At 43.0% G+C, this 21,789-nt stretch overlaps 1 protein-coding gene across 12 annotated transcripts in view; it reads left to right on the top strand.

Annotated features, from left to right (window-relative positions):
• The window catches only part of LOC138772772 (cadherin-like protein 26), a 131,796-nt gene that overhangs the window by 25,156 nt on the left and 84,851 nt on the right, over nucleotides 1-21,789 (top strand). For 10 of the 12 annotated variants that reach the window (XM_069953419.1, XM_069953420.1, XM_069953422.1 and 7 more), the window contains exon 1: nucleotides 21,247-21,444. In XM_069953419.1, coding sequence (XP_069809520.1) covers nucleotides 21,403-21,444 — 42 coding nt within the window. In that variant the 5' untranslated portion in view covers nucleotides 21,247-21,402. Of the gene's footprint in view, nucleotides 1-20,992; nucleotides 21,154-21,246; nucleotides 21,445-21,789 lie in introns of those variants that run through there. The other 2 variants (XM_069953416.1, XM_069953418.1) reach the window with 1 other exon arrangement.

The raw sequence follows: 21,789 nt of genomic DNA on the forward strand, positions 1-21,789 counted from the left end.
AAAACTGTCTTTGACCTTAAGGGGTTAATATACCTCCTTGCCCATTATAAAAATAAAAATATAAAATAAATAAATAAACATATTATATATCATAATAATGACACACCAACCATCCCTGTAGGTGAAAAATAAAAGTGCCACGGCTCTTAGAAAGCGAGGAGGAACATTGCACTAATTTGGCCCGGACATCCGTACATCAGTGGACTCGGTCTTGCAGAGGGTTAAATAGTTCGGACAATTCTACAGACGGCAATACCAAATTGTTGTTTTTTTGGGGGGGGGGGGGGAATGGGAAAAGTGGAGTGGTTTGCATTTTTAATAGTGGAGGGGTTTAAATCATCATCAATATTTAATTGCTTACATAGCTCAGGGTATCTTTGCACACGGAGTTTCATTGTGTTAATGCAATGATGGACATCTTGACGGTAGTTAAATGACTAATTACGGCTAAAGTCTGCAAAAGACACAGGGCCGCAGCACACTGCAAGAGCATTATAGGGGTGCCAGTCAGACATGCTGAACACAAATGACAGCTTGCAAAATTGTAAACGCCATGATCACTTTTTACTGCAGCATCTAAACAGTGAAATGATCTCCAATGTGGGTCATTACTAGGCATGGTATCGACCCGATTCCTAAGCCTGCATCATACTGTTTAACCTAACCCATGCTGTAAATGTACATCATGGGTCGGGTAGAGGTTAGGACTATTTTTTAATCATTCTTACTCTGCAGCATTTGTGTCCGCACCTGCCTGAAATCTTTGCACAGTACTGTTACAGGTTTTGTAGTTGTGCTGAGGATTTATTCAAAACTCCTGGTGCACCATTTTAATAATTAGTGGCCTCTAACAATGGCTCGGTAGCCACATATGGCTCACAGCTTTGTGGTTCTGAATAGGTTTAATGAGATTATGGCCAAAAACATACATTTCTCAAAATAGGGGTCACATTATGCTCCATTGTAGCACTACTCATCACACAATGTCCCTATCCCTCTCTGAATTCTAGTATATGACATCTTAATACATCACCTACATCACCATAACCTTCAGTATGTACTGCTCAAATTTCAAGGATTGTTGTATCACGTTGTCCTGTATTCTATGACTTTCACACATGACAGTAGTATAATCTCTGCACAGTGCCAATCTGGATGATGGATGTATCTTCCTCAGGATGTGCCACTGTCTCGCCTTCAGCAAATCTGTGATTCTAGAGATATCTGGATATCTAAAGGTTTTTGGCTTAAAAATGTGCTGACAAATTATACACAGAACTATGTGCTTCTCAGTGTTTGCAATTTGTTTTCTTGTTCCTCCACATGTAATATGTCACACACCGTGTTATAAGTGTTACAGATTGTCGGATTTGTTATTGTTAAAATGTTCCTCTGGCGTTGGGGGTGACACCGCACGAGTCTTGTTTGTCAGTTTAAGCTGTGTCTTCATGCACCCATCCTTGGAGAATAGGCGGGAGACCAACTCTGCAGGTAAAGTTTAAAGAGCTGAACCCCCTTTAAAACCCGCTTTAACTTGACAAGCCCTACAGGTATAATATGTTAGTTGAGCTAGAAATACCCCTAAGGCTGGGTTCACACTACGTATATTTCAGTCAGTATTGTGGTCCTCATATTGCAACCAAAACCAGGAGTGGATTAAAAACACAGAAAGCCTCTGTTCACACAATGTTAAAATTGAGTGGATGGCCGCCATATAACAGTAAATAACTGCTATTATTTCAATATAACAGCCGTTGTTTTAAAATAACAGCAAATATTTGCCATTAAATGGCGGCCATCCACTCAATTTCAACATTGTGTGAACAGAGCCTTTCTGTGTTTTTAATCCACTCCTGGTTTTGGTTGCAATATGAGGACCACAATACTGCCTGAAATATACGTGTGAACCCAGCCTCAGGGTAAATTTACATGGACTGATCTGCAGTGGATTTTACGCTGCGAAATCCGCTGCGGATCCTATGCCGATGGCTTTCTATGAGGAAACACACTGGCAGCGGGATTTACATCCTGCTGGGACTATGTACGTGAAGGCGCCTTTAACCCCCCACCGCATACATCACCTCCTCCCCGCTCTGGCTTGCTTCGGGGATTCTCGACTTGACCGCTCAGCCAATCAGTGCGCTCCCCCGAGCGCACTGTTTTCATGACTGAACACTTGATGCAGATGTTCCTTCACTATTATTTACTTAGTTCCTGCACTATTGTAGATATGTGTGATACAAACCATAAAAACCTGCCAGGGGCAATGAAGAGTGAAGGTAACCCCATCAGATAAGACCACCCTGTTGCCACCAGCCAGGAGTGTGATATTTACACAACACCCAGCATTCTACCTATCCTATTCTATCTGCTCAAATCTGCACATCAAATAGAGTTTGGAAGGAGCCATGAATGCAAAACACTGATAGCTCCACAAGTCTATTGTAAATGAGGCCCCAATCCTTCAATGCTAATCAGTCAGAGTTAAATGGTTTACAGTGTAGCTCTGCAATGAAAAGGTATTAATATTGCTATTTGAGAAAGTTATCCCTTATCCTGTGGAACTAGCTGATCACAGGGTTTTAACCATTCGACCCCCCATGATCGTTTGTTTTCTCCAAATGTCATGAAGAATGAATATAGCAAAAACGCTAATGTGCGAGCTGCCGCACTGTTCTAACAAGAGGCAGGGGTCCCCGTCCTTGAGATAACAGGATGTTGCAATGTTTGGAACCCCTAAAGACCCTATTACACAAAGCTATTGTCGGCTGATAATTGTTTCGTATAAAAGAAGACAACATTCAGTTGACATGCACGATATCCGCTGATCATTGTTTTTCAAGATGTTGAAACTGTAATGACCAAGATAGCAACTATATGCTGCTGTCTCTTCGTGGAACAGGAGCGGTGGCAGCAGCAGACTGCCGCTATCTTCTATGGGCTGCCCGGACGATCTAGTGATCACCTGGGTAGTCCCCCCCTCGGCCCCCTTGCACTTACCCGCTCGCTTCCAGCACGTGTAATAGCGCTGGCAGCGAGCAAGGAACAAAGAGCAAGTGAGCGCTGACCTGACAGGTCGGCGCTTGTTTGCTCCTTTCAATCGCCCCATGTAATAGGGGCTTAAAATCTGCTAGGATATATATCAGGCCCGGTTCACTCGCTGTAAGACACCGGCCGTTCTGTGACACAGCCGTGCCACAGAACGGCCGGTGTCAGTAAAGTTTATCCCGGACGGAAATGATTAACTTAATTTCTTTTTAATTGAGATGCGGGCGCATTTGGGTTTGCCCATATTCCAAATAACCATAGCCGACATTGTCTGCTATGTCAGTCTTGTGCGGGCGCTATATAATGAATAGTCAGCTTTCGGTGCGGCCGCTAGGAATCCCAGCCGGAGTCTATACAGAGTATATACACTCCGGACGGGATTCCATAGTAATGAATGTGATAGGTCAATTTATTAAATAATGGCCGTGGTTGCAAATCTGCAACTACAGCCGTTGTTTAATAAATTTATACGTAGTGTGAACATTTTCCAAAAAGCCATAGCCTGCCCTGGGCACAATATCTTACATGTTGGTGACCTTACCAAGTATCGTATATGATTCGGGTATTCATGTATTTTACCTTGTGCTCATTTTCAGAATCAGGTAAAATATTGTCATGACTCACACACCACATCACTATTCACGCATCATAAGAATGTTATTACTATAGTACCTAGCCACCGCTCCTAAGCCCTGCTACAGTATGTGAAACTCTTGGGCCACATCTGAGACATGCGGTACATCCTCTAGGCTGTCCAAATTTTGGCTCCAGGTAAAATGTGTCACCCACCTACAACATACTTCAGAGACAATTTCCGAAGAAGGTTTTAACACATTCCTCATGTCTGTACATAGGGATAGTAAACTGTTTATGGTTCTCCATCTTTTATCAGTTACCTACTGAGTGATGCTGAGACATAGCAGACTGGGACTGGGACTAAGTGACCTATACCACCTCCATCTAAAGCTATGTAAGGAGGTAAATTGAAGGTGTCTGACGGGTATGGAGAGTGCTATACATTACAGGTATTGTAAAATAAACCCTATCTCACATACAAGGGTGGCACGTACCCAGAAAAAATGATGGAATAGACTGTATGTGAAAGTGAAAAATAATACAGATTTTATTAGTACACAAAAACTACAAAGTGCAAAACATACATAATAAAATCAATTAAAACCACAGCATACAAAGGCCCATGTTGAATGGACATGGAGCCAGGACATACCAACATGTATAAATATTATGACCCCCCTATGGCTAATGATATTGACTCACAACCAAAATGGTGTAAAATATCAGAGTGTAAGCAATGATGTCTCTATAAATTACTAAACTCTATGGACACAAAACAACAAATGATAACAAAAAAAAGGGGATAGAAAAAGATATGGGAGCCAAATGAATAAATCAAATATCACCAGAGGGGGAGTCCATGTCAGGGTCCGAGAAACCCAGGGTCTCGGACCCTGACATGGACTCCCCCTCTGGTGATATTTGATTTATTCATTTGGCTCCCATATCTTTTTCTATCCCCTTTTTTTTTGTTATCATTTGTTGTTTTGTGTCCATAGAGTTTAGTCATTTATACAGACATCATTGCTTACACTCTGATATTTTTACACCATTTTGGTTGTGAGTCAATATCATTAGCCATAGGGGGGTCATAATATTTATACATGTCGGTATGTCCTGGCTCCATGTCCATTCAACATGGGCCTTTGTATGCTGTGGTTTTAATTGATTTTATTATGTATGTTTTGCACTTCGTAGTTTTTGTGTACTAATAAAATCTGTATTATTTTTCACTTTCACATACAGTCTATTCCATCATTTTTTCTGGGGACGTGCCACCCTTGTATGTGTGACATGGCTTTTTCTTTGTTTGTTGATCTATATGATTTTTTCATGTCATATTGGGTTGAGCACCCCACTTTACAGATATAATAGTGCCTTGTCCTTCATTCTTGTTTTTAAATAAACCCTATCTGTTACTTTGCTACTACAGAATCCTCCACAGACACCTGGGACAGCTACTGCGGCACCCCCCACCTACACACCTGAGCGTAAAAAGCCTTATAAATGCCAAAATAAGAAAAAATGAGCAGGTTCGGTTGGTGAACTATAGCCACAAGCCCTTTGTCATTCTTGACAGTTTTGTTGTACATACAACATAAAGTATTGTATTTTGGGGTCGTAGAGGTTAAACATAACTTGAAGAGGAAGTTGGGGGTCATAGGTTACAGCATATTTGATGAAAGATTGCAGTAAATGTACAAATCTGGAGATGTCAGGCAATATTCACTTCAAAATAGGAAGTAGTGGCTCCCAGCTCCGTAAAAACTTGTATACTGAAAAAACACTGAGGCTAGTTCCCATAAAAACCATGTACTTTATTAGAAAAATAATACACAAACACTAAAAAACAACAAAGAAACAGACCAGGATGAAAAGTGGCAGTGTGCAAAAAAATGGCATGTATTACAAAAGATGACATGTACAAAAAAGTAATTCATGGGGAGATAGATTCATAAATCTCACAATATTGTGTATGGTTAACTACCTATCTCACGGCGCCCCTACAAGGAGTCTTAGTACCGGTCTCCCAATACACATATATGATCTCAAATAAACATTAACAGAACCCACCCATTATGATGTAAACTTATGCCACCGCCACCAGATCCCCCTAACGCACGTTTTCACGTCTATCGCTTCCTCGGGAGGGCGTGCTCCGTAAAAACTTGTAAACTTTATTTCACATGCATCTTTGCACGGGAGACGGCCCGCGATATTACTCCACGCGCTCACATACATTGCAGAGGCTGAGCCGATCCTTTCATTTTGTTTGAATATTCACTTTACCTTGACTATCCAGGAAACAGACTTGGTTCATGTAGATCATAGTGTGCTGCGTAATAGAGTCTATGGAGCACACTATAAAGTAATAGAGGCTATGGAATACACTATACAGTAATAGAGGCTATGGAATACACTATGGAGTAATAGTGGCTATGGGTTACCCTACAGAGTAATAGAGGCTATGGGTTACCCTACAGAGTAATAGAGACTATGGATTACACTACAGAGTAATAGAGGCTGTGGAATACACAATGGAGTAATAGAGGCTATGGATTACACTACAGAGTAATAGAGGCTATGGAATACACTATGGAGTAATAGAGGCTATGGATTACACTATAGAGTAATAGAGGCTATGGTATACACTATGGAGTAATAGAGGCTATGGATAACACTATGGAGTAATAAAGGCTATGAAGCACACTGTGGAGTAATAGAGGCTATGGAGTACACTGTGGAGTAACAGAGGCTATGGATTACACTATGGAGTAATAGAGGCTATGGACTACATTATGGAATAATAGAGGCTATGGACTACACTATTGAGTAATAGAGGCTATGGAGTACACTGTGGAGTAACAGAGGCTATGGACTACACTATGGAGTAATAGAGGCTATGGAATACACTATGGAGTAATAGAGGCTATGGAATACACTACAGAGTATTAGAGTCTATAGAACACACAATGGAGTAATAGAGGCTATGGATTACACTATAGAGTAATAGAGGCTATGGAAAACACTATGGAGTAATAGAGGCTATGGAATACACTATGGAGTAATAGAGACCATGGACTACACTATGGAGTAATAGAGGCTATGGACTACACTATGGAGCAGTAGAGGCTATGGAATACACTATGGAGTAATAGAGGCTATGGGTTACACTATGGAGTAATAGAGGCTATGGAGCACACTGTGGAGTAATAGAGGCTATGGCGCACACTGTGGAATAACAGAGGCTATGGAGAACACTATGGAGTAATAGAGGCTACGGACTACACTATGAAGTAATAGGGGCTATGGACTACACTATGGAGCAGTAGAGGCTATGGATTACACTATGGAGTATAGTATCGAGTAATAGCATAGAATGATTGACATACGGAGGGGGGGGGGGGCAGAAGCCTGAAGACACAGCAGCGACTGGGAGCTGACTTTGCCAGATCACACAGCAGTGCACTAGGTATGTATGTGGGGTGTATGCTCGGTGTGGCTGTATAGCACTTGGTTGTACAGCGTGGTATTACCGTGTAGGTGCTGCCCTGCCGGTGAGCAGTGACAGACGGCCAGTCACTGGTTGGGTGGAACAGTGTGACCCCACTAGTGAAGTGGTCTGCCGAGATATAGCCCTGCCCGGTAGTTAAATGTTGTGACGCCAGTGCCGGTTGGGCACACAGGTATGGTGGCACACCTGCTTTTATTGTGAGTGGGCTGGCTACACCTTTTTCCCCTGTGGACAGTGACCTGCCGGGCTGTTTGGGGTACCCTTGGGCAATTGTCACGGTGGTCCGGAGTGGAGTAGTGACCCACCTGGACTCTTGGCACTGCCACTTACAGAAAGGGAAGATAACCCAAGGAATCTGTGATTGCTGTGTGGGTGCTTAGTGAAGAATTACAGAGTCTTGTTAAATTAAATACACTCTTGTTTACTGTGAAGATACTTGATACAGGAAAATACAGTATACTTTAGTCTTGATGATAAGTTACTTTACATGTGAAACAGAAACAGATCTGTACTGAGAGTTGAAAGAATAGTACAGCCATGCTGGCTGAGTTTCAGTGCTGTGAGGTAGAAAAAGATCAGAAGAGTAGAGGGGATGATGTCGAGAGAGTCCCAACCCAAGTAGTACTGGGCTCTGCTGGAACTTCAGAGGTAGAAATAAGTAGAATACTTAAAAGTACTTAAGAGAATACTTGTGCCCATATTTTGACTCTTTGGTCTTTGCACCACCTATTTTCAACCAGTGTCGGGTGACCCATCCTAGAGGGTGACACAAGCCCTATACCTTGTTAACTGGGATGAGCAGAGTGGTCAGAGTTCTCTGATTACACCCGCACTGGGAGATAGAGTGCCTAGGCTTCTAGCAATTTTGCTCTATCCGGATCAGTTCCTTCACTTTTTATGGATACTGTCCTGCGCTGTGTTCCTCTTGTCCATGGTGTGGGTTGAGACAATCCCTGACTGATCCTCTCTAGTAGTAGCTTAACACTGCATAGTATGTCGTGAGGTTGCTTGAAGGAAAACTGTGTCTAGGTACATGTGCTCTATTCCATGCCTAGACTGCACACTGAACTGGGGAGCTGGCAGGAGCCAGGGCCCAACTGGACTGCTGTAGAGAGCATCCTGTCTTGCGTCCTTCCTCTTCAGAATCCAAAGCAAGAAGACCCTACACTTCCTCTACCCATGTGACTTCCTTCTTACAGTATGTGTAAACTGTGCTGTGAGTGGGTAAGGAGTGCGTGAGAGAGAAGTAAACAGAAAGATGATAGGTTAGGAAAGAAGAAAGAATTCTCACTGGTGTATAGATCCATGTGGTACATAGGCAAACAATAACATTTTAGTTTCTACAGCTGTGCAATATCTGGGTACAGTTATACATAACAATGACATCTTGTGGTAAACCTCTGGTACTGCTAAATTACCACTTACACTCTCAAGTACAGGCTTTTGCGAAGGGTGTAACCAATAGCAACACCTGTGGTGAAACACCACATATGCACTGTATGTGTGATCTGGAAACTGAAAGCAGGAATATATGTATATTTATGCTGTCAGTTTTCCTTTGCTATCAGCTGCACAGCTTCTGTTTAAAGAGGATGTACCACCAGGTACATCCTCTTTAATCTGAACCCACTGATTGAACGGCGCCGGCACGGGGAAGCCGGTGCCGAGCTCCGTTTTTCGGACCGCGTCATAGAGGCGAGGGAATTCCCTCCCACTGGGGGCGGCCCGGCCTACCTCCAGGGCTTGAGCACCGTCCGGTTCCGGTGCATAGAACAGCGCCGTTCGATCAGTGGGTTCAAATTAAAGAGGATGTACCTGGTGGTACATACTCTTTAAGGGCCTTTTACATGGGCAGACTACCACCAAGGAGCATTGCTAGAAATGCTTCTGCAGCTTATAATTGGCCCGGTGTAAAGGTGGCAGTGATCAGCCAAGGAGTGGAGAAAATGGCAGATCCTCGGCTGATCGTATCTTTTGCACTGCTTTAAAATTTATCATCATTGGCCGCACGTCTTCCCGTGTAAAAAGGAATTGTGTGGCCAATAGCAAAGGGAAACTGACAGCACAGATATGTATTACCTGTATATCCATGCTGTCAGTTTCCAGATCACACAAGCACTGCATACATACCTAGTGTGCTGCATTGTGAACCGCCACTGCTGTGCCTTCAGGCTGCCGCGGCATTATGGTATATGGGGCCTCCTGATTATTCACTGACCAATGATGTCAGTACAGATAGGCGTCGGGTGTGATGGATTCTCACTGCATGACCCTTTTGTTCTGCAAAGAATTAGCCAGGACCACAGCAGTCTTGCTGTACATTATCCCACCCTTCCCCATAGGGAACACATGAACACTCGCATATGGGGAGTACAGGAGAGATAACTATTGGCCGTTCAACTGTTCAGCCGACAGCTATTGAAGGTATATGGGCACCTTAAATTGTCGGGGTTGGTCGACTCTCGTCTCGTCTATGGTGACCTTTAAACAGCTGGAAGTTTGTCCATGTTGACACAAATAAGCAGCTGATTCTTATGCCCCTATTCCACGAGTCGTTTGGAGGAGCAAACGAGCGCTATTAGCGCTCGTTTGCTCCTCGTTCCCCGCTCGCTGCTGCCGCTATTCAACGCGGCTGCAGCGAGCGGGTGAGTGCGGGAGGGGGCGGCGGGGAGCTGCGGAAGGGCTGCCCGGGGGATCGCTGATCGTCCGGGCAGCCCATAGGATATAGCAGCGTCTGCTGCCGATGCTCCTATTCAACGGAGCGACGGCAGCAGATCGCTGCTATATCAGTCGCTTTTTTTTCAACATGTTGAAAAACAAGCGACTGCAACGATCAGCCGACACGAACGATGTCGGCTGATCGTTGCACTCTATTCCACGGGACGAATATCGTTCGTAGCGGCCGATATCGGCCGAATACGAACTATATTGCTCCTTTAAACGACCCGTGGAATAGGGGCTTTATTAACTTAGGTAGTGAGTACACACATTATACCGCAGGACAAACTGCAGACACACAAAGCAAACAATGAGAGGAGGAGTAAACAAGACTGAAGCTTTATTTAGGTTGCTACATACTTATCTTTAGCTTTGCTTTTGCTTCCCTCCTATTTGGTAGAAGGTGGCTTACTGTTATTAGATTTGTTTCTGTTCTGGTACACAGTTCTATTGATAATCTGTTTTGCAGTATTAGGCTTGGAGTACACAGCGACTTTGGTAGCTTGACACAAAGATTGCGTGGCATCGTACCTAATCTTAATGAATGGTGTTGCATTGCAGCTGTGATATTGTTTCCATAGACCTCAATGGAAGTTGTGCACAGTTCTTCTACATTTTGTTAACAGTTTGTTGACAATGATCATTGGCTATAATTGTCGGGCGCCAACCGTGCATCGCTACATGTAATAGCGGTGCGCGGCTGACGATTTCCAAACTGTATACATTACCTATCCATGCTGCAGGGCTCCTCTTGCACTCTGCTTATCCCCAGGTCCCGCATGCTCCAGCTTCAGAACGGCCTGTCTGAGCTGACAGGCCGCTCAGCCAATCACAGGCCGGGACCGCCGCGGCCAGTGATTGGATGAGCAGTCTGTCAGCTGAGACAGGCCGCTCTAAAGCTGGAGCATGTGGGACCCGGGGATAAGCAGAGTGCAAGAGGAGCCCTGCAGCATGGATAGGTCATGTATACAGTTTAAGCAAGGGTTGCAAGGACATCGGTAACAATGTCCATGCACCCCTTGTTAAACTATTATCGGGTCATGTAATAGGCCCAGTAAACAAGCACCGATATAGTAGATTGGTGCTAATCTACAGCTATTATCAGGCTATCATCGGCCCGTGCAACAGTACCCTAAGTCCTACCCCTTTGTGTCTTTTGAAATGTGCCTGGTGCCTTGGTTAGGGTAAAAAAAAAATATCTTTTACTCTTCAGCTGCTGAGTGAATGAATGAGACGGGGCCTAAAGCTTCTGCACCCTATGGCCGTGCCTCATTGCAGATTGTAAGATAATTTTTTACCCTAACCACATCTTAAAAGACAGAACCGGGAAGAACTCTCATCAAGCAGACGGTATTGGGGGGGGGGATGTATGCAGTATCGCTTTAAAATAGTCATGCACAAAACCTGCTGTTGTACAACCAAAGTCTGTTTCCAGACAACAAATTTTGTGGCAGTATATCACTCTAAGAACAATTGGGTTAAAGTGTCACTGTCGTTATAATTTTTATTGCAGAAATCAATAGTCCAGGCGATTTTAAGAAACTTTGTAATTGGGTTTATTAGCCGAAAAATGCATTTTTATCATGAAAAAGCAGTTTGAAGCTCTCCCCCCTGTCTTCATGGTTTTCCTATGGAGAGAGAAAGTAAAGGCAGCAAAAACAGGACAACAAAGAGTTAATTTACATTCACATTGTGGGCTCTCTCCTCTGACAGGCACCATGGAGCTATCTGACCACTAATTAGGGCTCTGAATAGCTCCCCCCCTGAGCAATCCTTTGTTCTAGGCTCTCTGCTGCCCGCTAATCTCACTCCTTCCCCACTCCCCCCTCCCCTCTTCATAGACCAGACAGGATGGGACTGATGAAAGAGATGAAAAAACAGTCGAGATTTCCTTATTCTGAGGAGTGGACAGCAGAAAGGAGAGGAGGGGGGGACCTGGAAAAAGGCTTTTTATATGCAGATAATGGCAGATTTGGCTAATAAACCCAATTTCAAAGTTTCTTAAAATCGCCTGGACTATTGATTTCTGCAAAAAAAAAAATTAACGACAGTGACACTTTAAGCAAATGAAATCCAAATACCTGCTCCTCTGCTGATTGAATGTTTTATGCGGTTGTAAAATTTATAGTTATTGGCCGCACATCTCTGTGTAGACAGGGTATGTGCGGCTGATAGCAGTAAATGTTAATTGTGGTCGTTCGTGTGGCCCAGCCGCACACTCTCACTGATCACTACTGACAACCTGTACTGTATTGTACGGCCAAGTCACAACTGTAAAAACTTGTGCGACTTGGATAAGACTTGCTGTCATGCAACCAAAGTCAGCATGTAGCCCCGACTGACAGATTCTCCAAGAAACTCCTAGTAAATTGGTTCCTTTGAAGGTCACAGCTAATAAGGTACATCGAACAAAATCCGGCCTTCGTCTTCATCCTTTGCTCTATATATCTGTGAGTGGGCAGAGTAGGGCACACCAGAAAAGTATCAGTCATTACTCATTTTTTACACCCATTACAGATATTCTTTATACTGTATCTGGCTGCAGATACAACAAATAACACTGCGTGATTGGAGAGGTTCTCTCAGCTCTTATATGTTCATTATGGAGTGGAGTTAAGTGGACTATAGTTCTTGGGACAGTCCAGCTCTGTCCTACCTGTGAATATATTTTTATACATATATGTTTGCAGTGCAGGTGTGGCCTACGTATTTGTAAGGGATGCCATTAGAGATCAACTTGTCTTCAGAAGTCATACGGTTGTCATACAAAGTTGCAAGACTACCACTCCTGTCCATGGTAGATTTTTTGTGATTGTTGCAAAGTGCATTGTCATCTTGTAGGTGTAGGACACTATTGCTCTTACAGCTTGTTATTCCTGTAATTTACCATCACTCACTGGTGACTTAGGGTACTGTTACATGGAGCCATCATCTGCTGAATCTGGGCATATTGATCAGATTATCACCTAATGTAATAAAGACAACAAAAGACAATAGAATCATCGGCCGCCGGCTGCGCATTGTTACATGTAGTGGTGTGCGGCTGTCAGCTAATGACAGTGTAAAAATAATAAAGATTATACTTACCTACACTTACCAGTGATTGGGGCCAGAAGCGTCAGTGGTCAGCAGGAAACACAAGCAAAGGCTGCAGGACAGCAGGAAAGAATAGGTAAGTATAATCTTTATTATTTTTCATGTAAAAATTAAGGGCTGCCATGTGTAGGAGCAGAGCTAGCAGATCAGTGCTCACTTACTGTGAGGGGTCGGGCTTGTAATACAGCCCTTACTGAGTATGTCTTCTCTGTTCGCCACTTAGCGCCATTCCCAGTTTCAGGATAAATTGACAGGTAGAAGGTGGTGAGTGACAACACTGATCACCATTGGTAAACTAATGCTTCCCCCATATTGCCACTGGTCTGTGTGTTTGCCCAAAGCCTGAATTTTCAAAAAATAGGACTAGATTCATGATGTTATTCAAGTAGTATGGGCTTGTTACTGTAAGACTCACAAAGTGTAGGTCTGTTCTGTATTGACTAGACACATTTGCCCACACTTTTACCGCACCACCACAAAAGGCAACAGTGGCTTCTTCATCGCTCTCTCCTTGACGTCTTCAACATCATTGGCAGCTATCATTTCTGTTCTGGGTGAATCGACTTTCATTAGTGAACAGCACTGAGACCAATGGTCCCTCATTCGCTGGGCAAGCCAAATATCTCTAATTTTTTGTGATTGGTGTATGCCAACTGTGTCCATATGGGAGTCATCCAACAGGCCGATAGAGTGTCCTCTATTAGGACAGGACTCTATTGGACTGCTATAGATCAGTATACTTTTTTTTTTTTTTCAAATGTATTGGAAAGCAAATTCAGATCACCATGTTAGTAACAGTACTGTACTGTATGTTTGTATGTATGTTTTGTTACAATTGGAGAGTGTAATATAGGCCCATGTATGTCAATACAATGGCATACGTCACAACTTTCCATATAGAAGTCAGGAGTGTTCCTGACGTATACCTACAATGAAAGTGTTTTACTTACTATGCACTAAGTCCTTGAGGAATGTCTTAAAGACGTCTTAATAATTTAACGCAACAACTATGCAGGTTACATAATGCAGCCTGGCGACTAACTCGGCTTTCACAGTGTATCTTTATTGTTATGGCTGTCTGTAGACGTAGTCACGTTGTACAGCTGGAGGCGATCTGGTTGCTGTAGACTGGAGCTCAGTCTGTTCCTGAGATCAGTAAGGTGAGTGATGTCACTGCTGTCCACATAATCACAATGGCCCCAACACACCCTGAGGCACCTGCATGAACAATTTTACAGCCCATTGCTTCGTATTGGGCCATTCAGACGTTTCCTAATTGCACGGAGCCATAAAAAAATTGGACATGTCATGAAACGGAAGCACAGAACAAATTCCCCATAGAAATCAAAGAGATCTGTGTTTTTCACTGATAAACACGGATGTCATATCTATATTCATCCGAGAAAAACACAAATGTGATGTAAACAATGTAATTTAAACCACTTTATTCAGATCGGTGAAAGACTTGAATGCAAAACGGATGACAACACGGACAGTTTTGCAGTGATCACGGAGGTAGCTAGCAGACCACAATCACAAACCAGAAAAACCACTGAACGTGTGAATACAGGCAGTCTTCCATTATAAGGAATGTACATGATGCAGGGACGAATAGCAATGCAACCTGGCAGAACGCAGAAGTCGCAGCTTTCAACAGGATTGACTGACTGATCTAATGTGTATGGGGGCCCATCATCTTGAAGGCAGGTGTTGGGGTAAAGAACAGTAGGTCAGCAGCTTACTCACCCCTCCATTCCTAATGTGTATATGGGGATTGGGAGAGATTAACTTTGGGGCCCTGTTCAGACACTGTATGAACATCCGTGTCAAACATGACCATGACGTGTCAAACAACTGCAGTATCAGCCAGGTGAATATCACTTCATTTCAATTGGAATGCGGGCACATTACGGTATTCCTGCACTCCAATTAGCCATAGAACACAATGGCCCTAAAATGTATGGCCAACTTAGAATTGGTCTATAGCTGCAGTGTACCTGTATATCTCTCTCTAAACCATTGTGAGCATGAATTAAATTTGTTATAAGCTGCTACCATTAGTTTTAATAGAGTTCAACAGAAGTAATTTGATCTCTGGAATTGTTCCCCAGCTGAGGAGATCTCACTAAAGACTATGGCCCAACCTGTATGGAACATGCCTCAGGACTAGCAATTACTTTGAGTGACCAATTTCTATTCAGCCGCAAAGTGCTGTGTTTGACACCAGTTACACCTCACGTGCACAGCTCATACGTCACCTCCATATATCTCGCATGCAAGATGGATTTTTTCATATCTGTGAGAAAAAAGTGTCATTCTGTCTGGCTGGCGTGCCTTTTATGCTGCGTTTACACAGAACGTTTATTGCGCGAATTCGCACGATAACGATCAAATTCGAACGATAATCGTAGGTGTGAACACTGCGAACGATCAAGGGACGAGCGATAAATCGTTCATTTTGATCTTTCAACAAGTCCACAAATCGTCGTTGATCGTTCGCAAAAAATTTGCAGATCGTTCCGTGTAATCAGTCGTTCACCGATTTACCCAATGTCTGAGATAGGCTTAAGGGATCACAAAACGAATTTTCTGTACGATATATCGTACCGTCTAAACGCTGATCGTTATGAAAAACACATTGTTACTTCGACATTATTAATCGTACCATCCGGCGAATTATCGTTCCGTGTAAACGTAGCATTACACGGGTCATTATCAGCAAGGAGCATTGCTCCTTTGATCGATAATTGGTTCATGTAAAGGTGTCTGTGATCAGCTGAGGAGCAGGAAAACACCAGTTTATTGGCTTATCGCATCTTTTGTGTGGCTCTAAAATGTATCACTATCAGCTGCACTCTCCCTATCTCTAACAGGGGATATGCGACTGATAGCAATGTATTTAAATCCCTCTATCATTTGTGCGACCCTGACGATTAGTCATCCCTTTTGAAGGCACTACAAACAAGCAGCGATCTTGCTGATTAGCGCTTGCTTGCAATCATTTGCAGTGCCATGCCACACAAACTATCACTGCATCATTTGTGCAGCCATTTAATTATATTGCTTTCGGTTTGAACAGGTAGGCCCATAGCGATAAATTTTAAAGGGGTTATCCAGCGCTACAAAAACATGGCCACTTTTCCCCCTACTGTTGTCTCCAGTTCAGGTGCAGTTTGCAATTAAGCTCCATTTACTTCAATGGAACGGAGTTTCAAAACCCCACCCAAACTGGAGACAACAGTAGGGGGAAAGTGGCCATGTTTTTGTAGTACTGGATAACCTCTTTAAGGCCATACAGAAGATGCCATACTGATACTTTCACACAGGCCGAAGGCTGAAGGAGCATCTCTAGCAACGCTAGGTATTTGGCCCATGTAGTCCGCAACCAATCAGGAGATAACACGGTATTATGTTCATGTTCATGTTCATAATTTTTTTTATATATATAATTCTTAAGTGGAAATCACAGACCACAGAATCAGGTAAATCACAGATCCGGTGCAAAATAATGTTTAATAGTTTAACAGTTAAGCATTTTTTCATTATTGTAACACCTGAAAAGAAATTATTTTATTATGGCAGAAGTTTTTAGGTCAAGTAAAAAAAAATTATGAAATCACCTAATAATAAGAAAAATCTAAATTAGTCTGTACATATAATATAACATTCCTCAGCTGTGGGACCTGGGTAATAGATCACAAAAACATTGTACCGACAAGAGAACTGTCAATTGTATTTATGGGAAGGATTCGAAAAGTTCAGCAAGATAGAAAGCCAACATTTTCTGTCATAGAATGATGACCATCACAGTCACATCAGAACCGAGAGACTCTGGGCACTGTTATAATTTCATTGATAAAAAAGAAAATAGGTTTGGTGATGATTACGTAAATTCTAATGGTAATAATGCATCTTGCCACAGAGCATTGAGTGTGAGTGCTTTTCTTCAGGAAGGACTTATCACCTCAGTGACATGGAGCAAATACTTGTCACTTGTATTGAGAATGTATGGTGGAAATTAAAACAGTCCATGACAAGGCTCCATCCTGCAGAGTTAAATACTGTATATAGAATTTTGCTTCTCATGAGTGACGTCCGAGTCTTAGACACTTCAGGCTTCAGAGGAGCTAAGAAAGGACTAATGGTATTTGTTGTTGATTTTTTTTTTTTGATGATGATGATTTTTTGTCTCTATTTGATCCTACCCCTTGCTTGTTTTTATTGAACCAGAAAAAACCTACGTTATTAAAAACTTATTTCCTTAGAGACATTGCACTATTAAACATTGCTTTCTGTCACTTGAGATTTGTGTATTTGCTGTGACGTTGTATAATAATTCCATAACTTTTTCTGGGGGTAGTAGTCTCTACAAATGCAATGTTCTTGTACTGCAGTGTGTGTCTAGTATCTCCTCTCTACAGTACAGTTTGATACTACATGTCCTGTACTGCTGTGTGTGTCTACTATCTCATCTCTACAGTATAGTGTGATACTACATGTGCTGTACTGATGTGTGTCTAGTATCTCCTCTCTACAGTATAGTGTGATACTACATGTCCTGTACTGCTGTGTGTGTCTAGTATCTCCTCTCTACAGTATAGTGTGATACTACATGTCCTGTACTGCTGTGTGTGTCTAGTATCTCCTCTCTACAGTATAGTGTGATACTACATGTGCTGTACTGATGTGTGTCTAGTATCTCCTCTCTACAGTATAGTGTGATACTACATGTCCTGTACTGCTGTGTGTGTCTAGTATCTCCTCTCTACAGTATAGTGTGATACTACATGTCCTGTACTGCTGTGTGTGTCTAGTATCTCCTCTCTACAGTATAGTGTGATACTACATGTCCTGTACTGCTGTGTGTGTCTAGTATCTCCTCTCTACAGTACAGTGTGATACTACATGTCCTGTACTGCTGTGTGTCTAGTATCTCCTCTCTACAGTATAGTGTGATACTACATGTCCTGTACTGCTGTGTGTCTAGTATCTCCTCTCTACAGTATAGTGTGATACTACATGTCCTGTACTGCTGTGTGTGTCTAGTATCTCCTCTCTACAGTATAGTGTGATACTACATGTCCTGTACTGCTGTGTGTGTCTAGTATCTCCTCTCTACAGTACAGTGTGATACTACATGTCCTGTACTGCTGTGTGTCTAGTATCTCCTCTCTACAGTATAGTGTGATACTACATGTGCTGTACTGATGTGTGTCTAGTATCTCCTCTCTACAGTATAGTGTGATACTACATGTCCTGTACTGCTGTGTGTGTCTAGTATCTCCTCTCTACAGTATAGTGTGATACTACATGTCCTGTACTGCTGTGTGTGTCTAGTATCTCCTCTCTACAGTATAGTGTGATACTACATGTCCTGTACTGCTGTGTGTGTCTAGTATCTCCTCTCTACAGTACAGTGTGATACTACATGTCCTGTACTGCTGTGTGTCTAGTATCTCCTCTCTACAGTATAGTGTGATACTACATGTCCTGTACTGCTGTGTGTCTAGTATCTCCTCTCTACAGTATAGTGTGATACTACATGTCCTGTACTGCTGTGTGTCTAGTATCTCCTCTCTACAGTATAGTGTGATACTACATGTCCTGTACTGCTGCTGTGTGTCTAGTATCTCCTCTCTACAGTATAGTGTGATACTACATGTCCTGTACTGCTGTGTGTCTAGTATTTCCTCTCTACAGTACAGTGTGATATTACATGTCCTGTACTGCTGTGTGTGTCTTGTATCTCCTCTCTACAGTATAGTGTGATACTACATGTCCTGTACTTCTGGGTGTACAGTATTTTCTCTGTACAGTACAGTGTGATACTAAATCTCCTGTACTGCTGTGTGTGTCTAGTATCTCATCTACAGTACAGTGTAATACTACATGTCCTGTAGTGCTTTTTGTGTCTATTTTCTCCTCTCTAGTGTACAGTACTGTAAAAAAAAAGACAGAGGGGGCACCTTCTAGTGAAGTATGGTGAGAAGGATAATATACCACTGGTTGTCAGGCATATAACCACTCACCTAGCCAGGTTGTGCAATAGGCACAACACTAGTATAAAGCATAGTAAACCAAATTGCCACCGCTGCTCACTGCGATCTTCCACCAACATATGTCAATGTGCCAGAGATACAATGTAAAAACTTTAACCAGGACCAGTTGAAAACCAATACCACAATCACGGAGCGGAGGTGGGTGTATAATTCAATATCTACCGCATAGGTAGATTTGCAGTAGATATTGTATTATACTGTCCTGTACTGCTTTGTGTGTCTAGTATCTCCTCTCTACAGTACAGTGTGATACTACATGTCCTGTGCTGCTGTGTGTGTCTAGTATATCCTCTCTACAGTACAGTGTGAGGCTACATTCACACTACGTATGAGACTGGCCATTCCGTGACCTGCCCGGGTCACGGAACAGCTGGTCTCTGAAAAGCTCATCCCGGCCAGATGATCTTTAGCACCTCTAAATTCTGATGCGGGCGCATCAGTGCGCACCTGCATCAGAACTCCCCACTGCACACAATGCGTGCACACAATGCACAATGAATAGCGTCCGCAGAAAACTGACATGTCAGTTTTTTACAGCGTCGCTAGGGATCCCGGCCGGAGTGTATACTATGGGGTTTATTTATGAAGTCCGGTGTTTTTTACGCCAGGCTTACAAATGTCCCCGGAGCTCAGGAGCATTGCCTCTACATAAATCCCAATCGCACAGAGCCTGTCCGTGCGAAAATTTTGAAACCTACGCCAGCTCACAGCTGACATAGGCTTCAGTATCATTTTTCCACGGAAAAAATGATAAATGCAGCACACGCAGAGGCCACGCCCCCTCTGCATGCTACCGCACCCCCGTAACGCCCCCTCTCTGCCTCACTGGTGAAGGTGGCGCAGATGGGGCAGAAGCGAATAAAATATTCGCAAAAATACAGTTTTTGAATATTTTTACGCCGATTTGCATAATCTGCGTCTAAAAAAGGCATTTATGCCTTTTCATACATGTCCCCCTATGTGTATACACTCCGGCCGGGATTCCCTCAGAAGGCAGCACTACGTAAGTTCCATGGGAATCATGGCCGTTGTAACAACGTCCGTAATTCCCACGGAACTTACGTTGTGTGAACATAGCCTGATACTACATGCCCTGTACTGCTGTGTGTGTTTAGTATCTCCTCTCTACAGTACAGTGTGATACTACAGTCCTGTACTGCTGTGTGTCTAGTATCTCCTCTGTACAGTACAGTGTGATACTACATGTCCTGTACTGCTGTGTCTAGTATCTCCTCTGTACAGTACATTGTGATACTACATGTCCTGTACTGCTGTGTCTAGTATCTCCTCTCTACAGTACAGTGTGATACTACAGTCCTGTACTGCTGTGTGTCTAGTATCTCCTCTGTACAGTATACAGTACAGTGTGATACTACATGTCCTGTACTTCTATGTGTCTAGTATCTCCTCTGTACAGTACAGTGTGATACTACATGTCCTGTACGGCTTTGTGTCTAGTATCTCCTCTTTACAGTACATTGTGATACTACATGTCCTGTACTGCTGTGTCTAGTATCTCCTCTCTACAGTACATTGTGATACTACATGTCCTGTACTGCTGTGTCTAGTATCTCCTCTCTACAGTACAGTGTGATACTACATGTCCTGTACTGCTGTGTGTGTTTAGTATATCCTCCCCTGTGGTGCTCTTTACCTCTGCTAGGATAGATTGCTCCTTTGGGCACCAGAAAGCAGTTTTATGTTATATTTCTGGGACTCTGTGTGGACTGTAGAGGACCCTGGCAATGCTCTAGTCCTCTACAGAGAAAGTAATGTACAGTCTCCAGTAGCTCCCTCTGTTGTATGTCAGGACTTGCTTTATCCATTTTAGTTATCTGCTTATTTTACTTTAAATCTTCATTTTTTCTCATTTTAGGATGACATCTCGGGGGCTTTCTATAGAGTTTTGGTCTCAAAACACAATAGTTACAACATACAATGGTTGTCCCGGAACCAATTCATATTGTCATTAATTTCACAGTTTCTCCTGAGACTCAACATGAACATCTCAAGTAACCAAATGCGGAGCAAGTTTTAAAAAACAACAAAAGGTTGGAGTCGACTCGAGTGACAAGTTCTGGCGAGGAAAGAGTTAAAGGGCCATTATACTGTATGGGAGCTGTCCTCATACCAGGAGGGAAGGTGTGTCTCATTATCACTGAGGATCGGGTTAAACACACAGCTTGTGTTGCTTGTTGTCTGAGGGGGGATTCTGCTGTAGCCGGGCAGAGGGAATTACAGGGGTGGGACAGAAGGAGGGGGCAGAATCTGGTCTGACTGGTCTCAATGAGCAGCTCTGGGCGTTAAGGAAAACCTTCAGATATTTTCAGTGATCACAACTCCAGGCTACAAGGAACATTTTTTCATTTCATTGCAGGGAGAGACATTAATATGAGGACGGTGTATCCCCTGCTTATCCTGCTGCTGCTGGTGGTGAGTAAAGAAATGTCCCCTTCCCTGGTTCCCTATTCCTGCGGGGTGGGAGGTTACTGGCTCTGCTGTGTTAGTATACATATTGATTGGTATCCACTTGTGCTGAAGCTATGTCGCCCAGCATGCCCATTTGGCCACATTTGGAATTGGATGGAGAGCGCAAAATAAGGCTGGGTTCACACTACGTTTTTGCAATAATAAACAGGTGGAAAAAACGGATGCAGTTGTGTGCGTCCATGTGTGTTTTTCCATTGACTTCCATTATAAAAGACAGATTCTTTTTTTTTTACCGGACACAAGAATGAGGTCAACCACGTTTTTGTGTCCGTCAAAAAAAAAAACAGA

This window comes from Dendropsophus ebraccatus, chromosome 14, assembly GCF_027789765.1.
Source record: "Dendropsophus ebraccatus isolate aDenEbr1 chromosome 14, aDenEbr1.pat, whole genome shotgun sequence".
Taxonomy (NCBI): domain Eukaryota; kingdom Metazoa; phylum Chordata; class Amphibia; order Anura; family Hylidae; genus Dendropsophus; species Dendropsophus ebraccatus.